This window comes from Aegilops tauschii, chromosome 4, assembly GCF_002575655.3.
Source record: "Aegilops tauschii subsp. strangulata cultivar AL8/78 chromosome 4, Aet v6.0, whole genome shotgun sequence".
NCBI classification, from domain to species: domain Eukaryota; kingdom Viridiplantae; phylum Streptophyta; class Magnoliopsida; order Poales; family Poaceae; genus Aegilops; species Aegilops tauschii.
In genome coordinates, this window is record NC_053038.3 from 506,649,600 (window position 1) to 506,662,240 (window position 12,641).

The 12,641-nt window shown below is 49.7% G+C and overlaps 1 protein-coding gene across 1 annotated transcript; it reads left to right on the forward strand.

Moving 5' to 3' along the window:
- The first annotated feature begins 8,711 nt into the window (after positions 1-8,711).
- On the forward strand, positions 8,712-9,784 carry LOC109768166 (uncharacterized). Its single transcript, XM_045227750.2, has 4 exons — positions 8,712-8,981; positions 9,060-9,161; positions 9,237-9,401; positions 9,491-9,784. The coding sequence occupies exons 1-4, from the start codon at positions 8,727-8,729 to the stop codon at positions 9,782-9,784; spliced, it is 816 nt and encodes a 271-aa protein (XP_045083685.2). The 5' UTR covers positions 8,712-8,726.
- Positions 9,785-12,641: the final 2,857 nt, after the last annotated feature.

Genomic DNA, 12,641 nt, shown 5'->3' on the forward strand with positions numbered 1-12,641 from the left:
TTGCATGAGCTCACCACGGTTTTGGTTTGGCACGAGTGGCGTGTGGTGTGAGGTTCAGGTCATCATGAGTTGCGCCATGGGGGGGGTGAGTGGGTGGCCTTTGTTTCCGGTTTCGTGTTTGTAGTTGAACCCTGGTTTCTATCGATGAAAAATTAAGGGAGGGGGAAGCGTACAAAAACTACGGAATCGTGCACCACCTTCTCTCCTCGGAGACATCACATCGCTGAGGTGTGGTGCCCATCTTTCCTCTCGGCCAACCCGAGGGGTAACCTCGTATCTCCTCAAGATTCGGACGATGATGACACCCCGACGCAATGCCACCACCATAGGGGGGCGGGGGGGCATCTTTTTTAGTTGTTTCGGACGGAGGCACTACTGGGTGAGTGGAGGTGGTGGCGTCGAGGCTTTTGTGGCAGCAATGACGGGGCTGAGTGATGCAGGGGTCGACGAGCGGGTCCAATGAAAGACGACAACGTTGTCGTAGAGATTTTCGTGGCAACGACGGCGAGTGTGATCGATGTCGGGGTCACGACATTGGTTGTCATAATCGGCTCCTATCCGTTGTGTCTGCAGGATGGCCACGGATTGTTTTGTTGTTATGAAGTCAGAGCAACGATGGCGGGGGGGCGTTGGATGACGGGAGACAAGTGGTCTGTTTAGCCTTCTTCGACAACATCAACCATGTATAGTTCCCCTTCATAGCTCTCCGTTAGAATCAGAGCCGCGTTGTCTCGTCACGGATGTTGAGTGTTTGGCATAGATCTTCATGTGGCTCCACACACCCTTTACGGGATGAGTTTGGGTCGGCGATCGCTTGTGGCAAAGTCGGAGTCGCCTCCTCAAGGAGAAGGGATGACAATGATGCCTGCTCGAGGAGACCTGATGACTATGACGCCGGTGTGCTTCCTCAAGGCTTTCTTTTGTACTTTTTTTTGCGAGAAAACGTCGGATCTATTAATTTTCAATCATGACAGTACAACGGAAATCAGAAATAATAAAAATTACATCCAAATCCGTAGTCCACCTTGCATCGACTACAAGCATTGAAGCAAGTCGACGGCGCGCCACCGTCATCGCCCCTCCCTCACTGGAGCCTGGCAAAACTTGTTGTAGTAGATAGTCAGGAAGTCGTCGTGCTAAGACCACATGAGACCAACGCAGCAGAACAAAAACCGCTGCCGATGAAGAGTAGCGTAGATCAGAAGGATGCATCCTGAAGAAACACAAACGTAGACGAACTATGACCATGTCCGAGCAAATCCACCAAGGACGGATCCGCCGAAAACACACCTCCACGCGTCCACCGACGATGCTAGACACTCCATCGGGACGGTGGCTAGGTGGCGAAAACCTTACTCCATCTTTAGGGAGCTGTCGCCGTCTTGTGTTCCTGAGCAGGACACAAACCCTAACAAGACTCGAAGGAATGTCTAAAAACAGAGCCCTCCCATCGGCAAGGGCCAGGATCCACCTCGCCGCCATTGCCCTAAGTCCACTGGAGACGAGGCGGACCAGCGGCGCCGGCGGGAGATAAAGGAACCCTAAGATTTTCTTGAGGGAGGAGGCGGCTGGTTTCTATTTGTGAAGTATCTTGTGTGTTCTACTCAACGATTTATGATGTATTTTCTTCTAATTTACTGTCAATTATGTTTTTTATTTTTAATTAATTGATGAGGCAAGTTTTTTTGCCTCCGTTTCAAAGCAAAAGACAACAATTCTCGATACGTTCCTCTAGAAGCTCAGCGCCCTTCTCCTTACTTTAGCCCACTAAGGACATCTTCAAAGTGGACCCTCAAGCCTACGGCATCCATCCAAATAGAGCAATCTGGACGCCGCAAGCCATCCAACAGTGTCCTGCATTTGTCCGTGGATCAGTCCAAGTGTCCATTTTCCCATAAACCAGAAGCGAATCAGGGGGGCTTTACGTGAGTCCGAACACCCGCCACGTAGGACTCGACACTCCCAACCCACCCAAAACTAAGGCGGAGCCCACACATTTGGAGCTGTCCCACTGTTTCCGCGGCAAAAATCCCTGAAAGTGCAACTAATCCCTGGGTGATTTTGGTAGTATAACAACATATACATCATTGATCTAATGCCTATTCATAGAATATTTCAGGAAAGTTCAATCTAATGTGGCTATGAGATGTGAATGTGGACCCCTCAAATGCAAAGGACAAAGCATTGGCAAAAGCTCCCAGACTCTACATTTTTGGTCCATAGGAAAGCCAATACTATTAAAAGGGGGTGAGTTTTTTATCATGAGTCATTTTCTTGAGTGCTTAGAGATATTGCTCCAAAAACCCTCAACCACACCCTCACATTCCTATCTGTCCAAAACTCTAAAGTCATTCTCGGTGCCACCAATTTCACTCCTACCCGGACCCACCGAGATACACTTGATAGAGCCACTGACTAAACCCTAGAAACTGTTGGGAATCGTAGCATAATTTAAAATTTTCCTACGCTCACCAAGATGCATCTATGGAGTCTACTAGCAACGAGGGGAAAGGAGTGGATCTACATACCCTTGTAGATCGCGAGCGGAAGCGTTCCAATGAACGTGGATGACGGAGTCGTACTCGCCGTGATCCAAATCACCGATGACCGAGTGCCGAACGGACGGCACCTCCGCGTTCAACACACGTACGGTGCAGCAACGTCTCCTCCTTCTTGATCCAGCAAGGGGGAAGGAGAGGTTGATGGAGATCCAACAGCACGACGGCGTGGTGGTGGATGTAGCGGGTCTCCGGCAGGGCTTCGCCGAGCTTCTGCGAGAGAGAGAGAGAGGTGTTGCAGGGGAGGAGGGAGGCGCCCAAGGCTTGGATCTTGCTGCCCTCCCTTCCCCCCACTATATATAGGGCCAAGGGAGAGGGGGGGGCGCAGCCTTGCCCCTTCCTTCAAGGAAGGGTGCGGCCAGGGGGGAGTCCTTCCCCCCCAAGGCACCTCGGAGGTGCCTTCCCCCTTTAGGACTCTCCCTTCTTTCTTATCTCTTGCGCATGGGCCTCTTGGGGCTGGTGCCCTTGGCCCATATAGGCCAAGGCGCACCCCTTACAGCCCATGTGGCCCCCCGGGGCTGGTGGACCCCCTTGGTGGACCCCCGGACCCCTTTCGGCACTCCCGGTACAATACCGATAAAGCGCGAAACTTTTCCGGCGACCAAAATAAGACTTCCCATATATAAATCTTTACCTCCGGACCATTCCGGAACCTCTCGTGACGTCCGGGATCTCATCCGGGACTCCGAACAACTTTCGGGTTTCCGCATACATATATCTCTACAACCCTAGCGTCACCGGACCTTAAGTGTGTAGACCCTACGGGTTCGGGAGACATGCAGACATGACCGAGACGCCTCTCCGGTCAATAACCAACAGCGGGATCTGGATACCCATGTTGGCTCCCACATGTTCCACAATGATATCATCGGGTGAACCACGGTGTCGAGGATTCAATCAATCCGTATGCAATTCCCTTTGTCAATCGGTATGTTACTTGCCCGAGATTCGATCGTCGGTATCCCAATACCTAGTTCAATCTCGTTACCGGCAAGTCTCTTTACTCGTACCGCAATGCATGATCCCGTGACTAACGCCTTAGTCACATTGAGCTCATTATGATGATGCATTACCGAGTGGGCCCAGAGATACCTCTCCGTTTACACGGAGTGACAAATCCCAGTCTCGATCCGTGCCAACCCAACAGACACTTTCGGAGATACCCGTAATGCACCTTTATAGTCACCCAGTTACGTTGTGACGTTTGGCACACCCAAAGCACTCATACGGTATCCGGGAGTTGCACGATCTCATGGTCTAAGGAAAAGATACTTGACATTGGAAAAGCTCTAGCAAACGAAACTACACGATCTTTTATGCTATGCTTAAGTTGGGTCTTGTCCATCACATCATTCTCCTAATGATGTGATCCCGTTATCAATGACATCCAATGTCCATAGTCAGGAAACCATGACTATCTGTTGATCAACGAGCTAGTCAACTAGAGGCTTACTAGGGACAGGTTGTGGTCTATGTATTCACACATGTATTATGATTTCCGGACAATACAATTATAGCACGAATAATAGACTATTATCATGAACACAGAAATATAATAATAACCATTTATTATTGCCTCTAGGGCATATTTCCAACAGAAACTTGGTCTCGCTGAGATGACATTCGGTCCTACCGAAGTGCATGTGCCAACCTTCTGTAACCCATTGTCTTCATTTCGGAATTTTTGAATGAAATAGATCGGTGTCACCGAAGCGAGGAAAGTTCTTAGGTCATCATCAACCGGTCTCACCGAGCGGATTCATCCGCTCTCACCGAAATGCCTAAAGTTCAAACCTTTTGCACTGGTCTGTCTTACCGAGTGGTTTCACACGGTCCCACCGAGTTGTGTATAAAGGTGTGTAATGGTTAGATTTTTGGTGAAGGCTATATATACCCTACCCGCACCACCTACTCTCAGAGAGAGCAACAGGACAAAGCTACCACTTCACATATCCATTTCCTGAGAGAGAACCACCTACACTTGGTGTTGAGATCAAGGGATTTCACTCCAACCATTTGATCCTTGATTTCTAGCCCCCTCAAATTGCTTTCCACTTCAATCCTTCTCCCACCACCCTGTCAAATATGTGAGAGAGTGACTGAGTGTTGAGGAGACTATCTTTTGAAACACAAGAGTAAGGAGTTCATCATCAACAACAACATCTATTACCTTTTGGAGAGTGGTGTCTCCTAGATTGGCTAGGTGTCACTTGAGAGCCTCAAAATCTTATGGAGTTGAACCAGTGAGTTTGTAAGGGCAAGGAGATCGCCTCCTTCATGAAGATCTACCTGAGTGAGGCTAGTCCTTCGTGGACGGAAGTTGTGATGGCATAGCCAAGGTTGCTTCTTCGTGGGTGGAGCCCTCCGTGGACTCACGTAGTCGTTATCCTTCGTGGGTTGAAGTCTCCATCAACGTGGATGTACGATAGCAGCACCTATCGGAACTATGCCAAAAATCACCGTGTCTTCGTTGCGTTTGATTTCTCTGATCCCCTCCTTTATGTTCATATGCAAAGTCTTTACTTCCGCTGCCTACTGTCTAGACTTGCATGTGTAGGATGTTGCTTTACTTGTGTGAATTGCTAAAACTTGCCAAGTACTAAAATTGGGAAAAGGCTAGGTTTTTATTTGGTTAAGTAGTCTAATCATCCCCCCTCTAGACCTACTTATGATCCTACAACCCCCTTTTCTTAACCATCTCTGCTGTCATGCCGCCACTCTCCATCCATATCCCCACCCCTTTTCATCACCGCCGACGCATGGACCCGTACAAAAAGCTGTTGGAGATAGCAGAGATGGAGGTATTGACGAAGGCGTCCTCCAGAAAGATCAACTCGGCGACACGACAAGCCCACCACCTCAGACAGAAGGCAAAGGAGGCACCACTCAAAAAGAAGGGCGGTGAGCGTGGCAGCGGACGGGGTGCAGGGTGCGCACATGGTGCAGGGGGTGGGCGGGCCCTGGGATGCGGGGCGGCGCCACCATCGCCGTCCATGCATACGTTGTCCTGGCCGGAACAATAAAAGCCTCCCTACTTCTACGCCGCCCGACAACTCGGCAGGCATTCCCCGGCATCCGCCGCCAGGCACGTGCCTGATTACATCAGCGTCAACGAGGCGTTGCTCTATTTCGCCAAGTTTGCATCGTCGCAGCTTGTTCAGAGGTCGTCGGGCGTGGAGTGGCTTGGTGACCGCTCTCTGTTCGCCGGTATATCTCAACCGGGCTAGCCGGAGTACGATGACGCAGACAGACAGATATTTGAGATGATCCAAGACTGAGGCAGAGGCTGCTAGCTAGGAGGACGGACAGGTAGATGACTTGGTGCCGGAGCAGGATGACGACGACCTTGATCTGGATGAATTTGTGGACGATCCAAAGAAAAAGGGTAGAGGAGGAAGTTTCAACGTGCGGGAGGACGAGTTGTTGTGTGATGCATGATTGTCCACTAGCATCAATTTGTTTCATGGCACGGAGCAAAAGGATGTAACATTTTAGACCAACATTCATACTTGGTTTCATGAGTACAGGAATTCCGAGTCCTCCGACCATGAACTCATCCGTAACCATGGGGCTAAGTCGCTCAACCATAAATAGTACATCATCCACCTACGTTCAGCCACCGCCCATACACCCATGTTCGTTTTCTTTTTTGATTGATCGGTCCACTCCAAAGCCGAGGTTCATAGTCCAGTATTCTACTCACCTGATCCCGGCGACCTGACCTGTGACTTGCGTCGGTGCGGACGGAAGGGTCAAAGTCAAAGCTCACGGATGCTCCTACAACGGCAAATTTGACAATTTTGATCTCGGAACGAAATCAATTCACAGAATGAACTGCCCGTGAAACTATTTCACTCCCCTGACCTTTTTGTGCAGTGCCCGCCAGGCCGGCGCCACACCCAACGATGCAGCGCCTAGCTCTGGGGCATTGCACTCCAGTCCACCGTGGCAGCCCTGGGCCCCGGACCCAGCAGTGCAGCGCCTACGAGGTAGGCGCCCCACATGTAATGTGCAGCGCCTAGCCCTTAGGCATTGCACTGTGACTTAGATGCCAGCCGCCCGCTCCCCCTCCCCCCACCCCACCCATTCGTTCCAGGAGTTACAGAACAGCGCCGACGGCTTCCTCCTCTCCCCCTCTCAATCCCCTCTCCCAAATCCTTCAGATTCGACGATTTGGTCCGTGCATTTCTTCACCAATCCATCCTAGAAGGTACTCTCCTCCGATCCCCTTCTTTCTATCCATACAAAATATGGTATTTTAAAGATTTGGGGAATCCTTGTTTGATTTGATTAGATATGAATCTTGCATGTATTAGAAATTTGCATGTATTACAACCCTTGTTTGTTTGATTTGTGGAACCCTAGTGTATTTTATTTTATTGAAAAGATATGGTTGGATATATAGATTGACATGTTATTTCTATGGAAAAGTTATTTGTATGAAGTAGGCCTAGTTTAGTTTTGGATACATATGCTTTGAATTATACTCGTATTGAGAAAAATGCTTTGGATACATATGCTTTGAATCTTGCATGTAGTAGGCCTACTTTAGTTTTTTTGAATTGAAAAGATAATCGTGTTGACAAGAATGCTTTGTTGAAATTGTTAGGATGGTTTGGCTTCTCGATGATCATTGGGACAAACAACACCGGTCGTACGCTATGTCGGTGGAGCAGCGGGTAATACTGAAAGTGGCCGGTGTTATGAAATTCGTATTTTTTTTCAAACACAAATGCCCCATATGTAATGTTATGATTTGTTTGTTTGTAGGAGCTTGCACCTCTGAAGCTTCGGTCTCACGGGATCAGCCTTGGATGGATGCGCTATGATGAGCGGTACACACCGTATGTAAGGGAGGCAGGACTTCTCCCTTTCATTCAGTTGGTCCGCGGGTCGACGCCACCCAACAATGCTGCAGCACTCACGGCGCTTATTGATCATTGGAGGCCGGAGACACACACTTTCCATCTTCGGACCGGGGAGATGACCATGACGCTGCAGGATATTGCTATGATCACCGGTCTTCCTATCGATGGCAATCCTTTATGTATGAACACCGATTCTGATGGTGGCGCGCGCAGATGCATGCCCTTATCGGTATGGTTCCTCCGGAGCCTCGGGAACCAGAAGTAGAAGATAAGAAGAAGGAAAGATTCGCAGCGGGCGCTACTTTCACGTGGATATCATCGAACTTCAGTCATTGCCCTGAGGATGCTAATGAGGACATGGTGAAGACATATGCTCGTGTCTACATGTGGTACGTGATATCCAGGACAATGTTTGCTGATGGCATAGGCAAGAATGCTCCATGGATGTGGCTGAAGGCGTTGACCGTCTTCGATAGCAAATGGAGTTGGGGTTCGGCGACACCGGCTTACTTGTATCGACAGGTATGAAGTTGTTTCCTTTTCACTTCATTGATACATTATCAATGCGCTCTTGCGGCAAATTTGACCATGTTCTCTTTTATGTGCAGTTGGACGAAGCCTGTTGTAGGCACACTGGAGGTATTGGTGGTTGTCTGCTCGCACTTTCCATATGGAGCTGGGAGCATTTGCCGGTTGGACGACCGAAGACCGTGAAGTACGAGGATTGGGACGATAAAGACGACCCACTACGGCTCCCCACTTGGGCTTACAAGTGGGATGTGTTAAATGAGACGACGGATGATCCCTCGGTAATGTACAAGTTGTACAAGAGCGAGCTGGACGCGATCACGCCTGAGCAGGTGAACCGACATTGCATAAGTGATTATCATGCTTGTATCGTAACTCGATATCAATTTTGCATTCAATCCCATTTTGCAGGTGGAATGGGAGCCGTATGGAAAAGGAGAGAGTTTTGGTAACCCTATAGAGTTCAGGCTGAATCCGATCTGCACTAGGGATAGGGATCTCTGGCATATGCGGTGCCCACTGATATGCAACTGGGCGGTTGAGCTTCACTTGCCACATCGGGTTTTCCGCCAGTTTGGTTTGTTCCAGCCACACCCGCCGGAGTGGGAGGACACGGACAAGTTGCTACACGCGTAAGATATAATTAACCTTGAGCACTTAGCAGCTTCTCGACGGTTTCGATGATGCTAATATTCTGTTTCTAACTTGCAGGTTGGATAGGAAAAAGCAGCGGAAGATCAAGGATTGGGCCAAGCATCACAGCAAGTATGTCATGCAGTTCGCTCTTAGTGTGGAGCAAGCAAGGGCTGGAAAACGAGCCCAGCTTCGTGAGCACTGCCCGATCGCGTTCAACAACTATCTCACATGGTTTCTTGCAAGTACCCGCGTGGAGGTATGCCAGCCGGCGTATGCTGAGGAGATTCTGGAAGAACCCACCGTTTTTGATGAGGTAGCCCAGCACCAGTACAACGCATTATTCAGGAAAGGCAACTCAGTGATCCCTTCAGCTCCAATGATGAACTTTGTGGTTAGCCCTTTTTGCTTTTCCATTCGCACTATTCACATCTTCGCTTGCCTAACACTTTGATACCGTTTCTGTTCATAGCGTGCCCAGATCAAGAAAGCAGCTGATGAGACCGAGACTATTCTGGAAACAACCCCGGCTGGCAAAAGCGATGGGGAAGGTGCACTTCGAGCATTCATTAAGGTTCACATATCCTTCAAACTAGCACTTAACATTTGTTGCTACCTTCCATGTCTCATTCAATTGTACATGTTGCAGCGCCAGGGCCAAAAGTTAAGGCGGCTATCAAACCTTTTCGGTTGTCGTGACCCCGAGTATGTATCACCAGAACGGTCTAGGTCGGCGACACCATCAGATCCCGCTTCGGGGCAGGGCCATGGTGAACCTTTCGAGGATGAGGACGTGGGTGTGGTCACCCAAGAGGTATGTCACGACGATATATATCCATTTGTTGATGCATTGCTAACTATATCCTCACACACGGTCTTTCCATATCTTCTGTTGATGCATAGGTTGCTGATGATATGACCGTGGGGAGGTACCAGGCTCGGTCTGCATACGAGTTGAAGCCTAGGACGGGAATCAACAAGTACACACCTGAAGACTTCACCCAAAGAGGCCAAAGAGGCAAAAGGACGGTCGGCACCTCGCGGATGGCGGCTTTGGATGACTATTTGGATGACTATGTAGATGACGTGGACGAACCGGAGCCGGAGCCGGAGCCGGAGCGGGTTCCTCTTCCTAGGAAGGTGAAGAAGATAAGCGTCAAGAGGGGGGGAGGAGCCATCAAGCGTGGAAAGCACTAGTCATCGTCATTTTTTTTTATAATGTTGAACTTAGAGTGGAATTTGTTATGTCGTTGAACTTGGAGTGGTCGTACCCATTAGTAATGTGGAATTTATTATGTCGTTGAACTTGGAGTGGTGGTAGCTCTATGTTAAACTTGAACTTATTGTGATGGTCCTTTCTAAGAAATGATGTCTGTGGTGAACCCTTTTTGAACCTTAATGTTTATTATACGAATTGTTGAACTGTGGCTGAAAATGACCCAGTAGAGGGGGGGGGGGAGGAGGCACAGAAGGTAGGCCTCCAGTTTGAGGCAAAAAATTTGCTAAGTGTTTGTGCAGCGCCTAGCTAGGGGGCGCCACACTATACTGTGCAACGCCTAGCCGCCAGGCGCTGCACAGTAGAGTGTGGCGCCTCCAGGCTAGGCGTTGCACAGGTCTGTAACTTGCCATACCTTCTGTTGCTGTCTGGATAGCTACAGACCTATGCAGCGCCTAGCCTGGAGGTGCCACACTCTACTGTGCAACGCCTAGCCGGCAGGCGCTGCACTGTAGAGTGTGGCGCCTCCAGGCTAGGCGCTGCACAGGTCTGTAGCTATCCAGAGAGCCACAGAAGGTAGGCCTCCAGTTTGAGGCGAAAAATTCGCTAAGTGTTTGTGCAGCGCCTAGCTCGGGGGCGCCACACTATACTGTGCAGCGCCTGCCGCTAGGCGTTGCACAGTATAGTGTGGCGCCTCCAGGCTAGGCGCTGCACAGGTCTGTAACTTGCCATACCTTCTGTTGCTGTCTGCATAGCTACAGACCTGTGCAGCGCCTAGCCTGGAGGCGCCACTCTATACTGTGCAACGCCTAGCTGCCAGGCGCTGCACAGTAGAGTGTGGCGCCTCCGGACTAGGCGCTGCACGGGTCTATAACTTGCCATACCTTCTGTTGTTGTCTGGATAGCTACAGACATGTGCAGCGCCTCCAGGCTAGGCGCTGCACAGGTCTGTAGCTATCCAGGGAGCCACAGAAGGTAGGCCTCCAGTTTGAGGCAAAAAATTCGCTAAGTGTTTGTGCAGCGCCTAGCCCGGGGGCGCCACACTATACCATGCAACGCCTAGGGGCCAGGCGCTGCACTTTAGAGTGTGGCGCCTCCGGGCTAGGCGCTGCACAGGTCTGTAGCTATCCCGAGAGCCACAGAAGGTAGGCCTCCAGTTTGAGGCACTTGGACTTGGACTTAGTGAATTTTTTAGCTATCCAGAGAGCCACAACAGCTAGGCGCCACACGGTAGATTGCAGCGCCCAGATGCTAGGCGTTGCACTTGGACTTAGTGAATTTTTTAGCATATGCAAACATAGTAAGTAACAACTGTAGATTGCAGCGCCCAGATGTGAAGTAGGATTGATACGTAGCAAGCAAACAACTGTGAAAAGAACATATGCACGAAGTACTTCACGACACATAGTAGTTCATAACACATAGTACTTCACGACACATAGTAGTTCTTACAACCAAATCGAGGAGGAGACATAGTAGTTCATCGCACATAGTAGTTCTTACAACCAAATCGAGGAGGAGACATAGTAGTTCACGACACATAGTAGTTCACAACCAAATCGAAGAGGAGACAATAGTTCACAACCAAATCGAAGAGGAGACATAGTAGTTCACAACCAAATCGAAGAGGATGACATAGCTCTATTGCGTAGAGCAAGGCCCTTTCCCTTCTTCTTCTTCCTCTCTTCTTCCTCTTCCTCCTCCCTTTTTCTTATGAGGTGAGCCTCCTTAACCACCCTCTCCATGAATATATGATTGTCCCTCTCTTCTTTTTTAGCTGCAATTGCCCAAAGCTTCATGGTTCTTTCTTCAAAATCCTATTGACGCTTCTTCTGTGCCTCCTCAACTTTCCTCATCAACGCTTGCTCCCTAGCGCGCATCGCATTTGCCGCAGTCTGTTTTCGCTTCCTCTCCTTCTCAAGCTCCTCTTCCTTCTTCTTCTTTAGCTTGGCTGCATCCTCCTCTCTAAGCTTCTTCGCAGCCTTCTCCCACCATCCCGCCATCTCATCTTCGCCATCCTCCTTCATCGTTGGTTTGTTGGGTTGGGAAGCCGCCATACCTACAATGAGTGAAACATAATGGTTAGTAAGGACAATAAGAACAAATGGAAGCACATATGAAAAAGAAGAACATATGAAAGAACAAGAACATATGATACATTATAGTTAGTGAGGAACATACGGAAACGGTCCATCTAGGTATCCAAACATTCCTCTATAACGAACTTGCCCTTGTCCATCACCACGGCCAAGTGCACCACCAAGGCCAAGACCATCACCAAGGCCGAGACCATCACCACGGCCATTACCACCACGTCGAGCTCTACCACCACCACGGCCTAGACCACCACCACCACCTCTACCACCACCACGACCTCTTGTAAGTCCAAGTTGCCGACCTCTTTGTTGCCTAGATCCTCTTTGGCTAACACTTGGTTGGCTAGGCACTTGTTGGCTACCACTTGGTTGCCTTGGCACTTGTTGGCTACCACTTGGTTGGCTTGACACTTGTTGGCTACCACTAGGTTGGCTACCACTAGGTTGGCTACCACTTGGTTGGCTCCCTTGTGTAGCTCCTTGTTGGCTTGTGCTTGCATCATTTTTCTTGGACCTTTTCCTTGGTTTCGTACATTTTCTTTTGTTGTGGCCATGACCTTTGCACTCCCCACAACGGGAGCTCTCACGAGGCTCTTGGAATTGGTCGTTGCCGGCTTCGCCGCGCCCACCATGGCCCCATCCGTCCATGTCGCCTCTAAGACGCTTTGTCTTACGTCTACCCCGTTTAACAACCTTCAAGCCCGGATCCGGCCATAGTTGAACTCCATGATACTCCGGCCAT

Bases quoted from the DNA above. Each gene is read 5' to 3' on its own strand.
- LOC109768166 (XM_045227750.2), top strand. From the start codon at position 8,727: ATGCAGTTCGCTCTTAGTGTGGAGCAAGCAAGGGCTGGAAAACGAGCC. The intron at 8,982-9,059 runs GTTAGCCCTTTT...TTCTGTTCATAG, and splicing joins CTCCAATGATGAACTTTGTG to CGTGCCCAGATCAAGAAAGC. The intron at 9,162-9,236 runs GTTCACATATCC...TACATGTTGCAG, and splicing joins CACTTCGAGCATTCATTAAG to CGCCAGGGCCAAAAGTTAAG.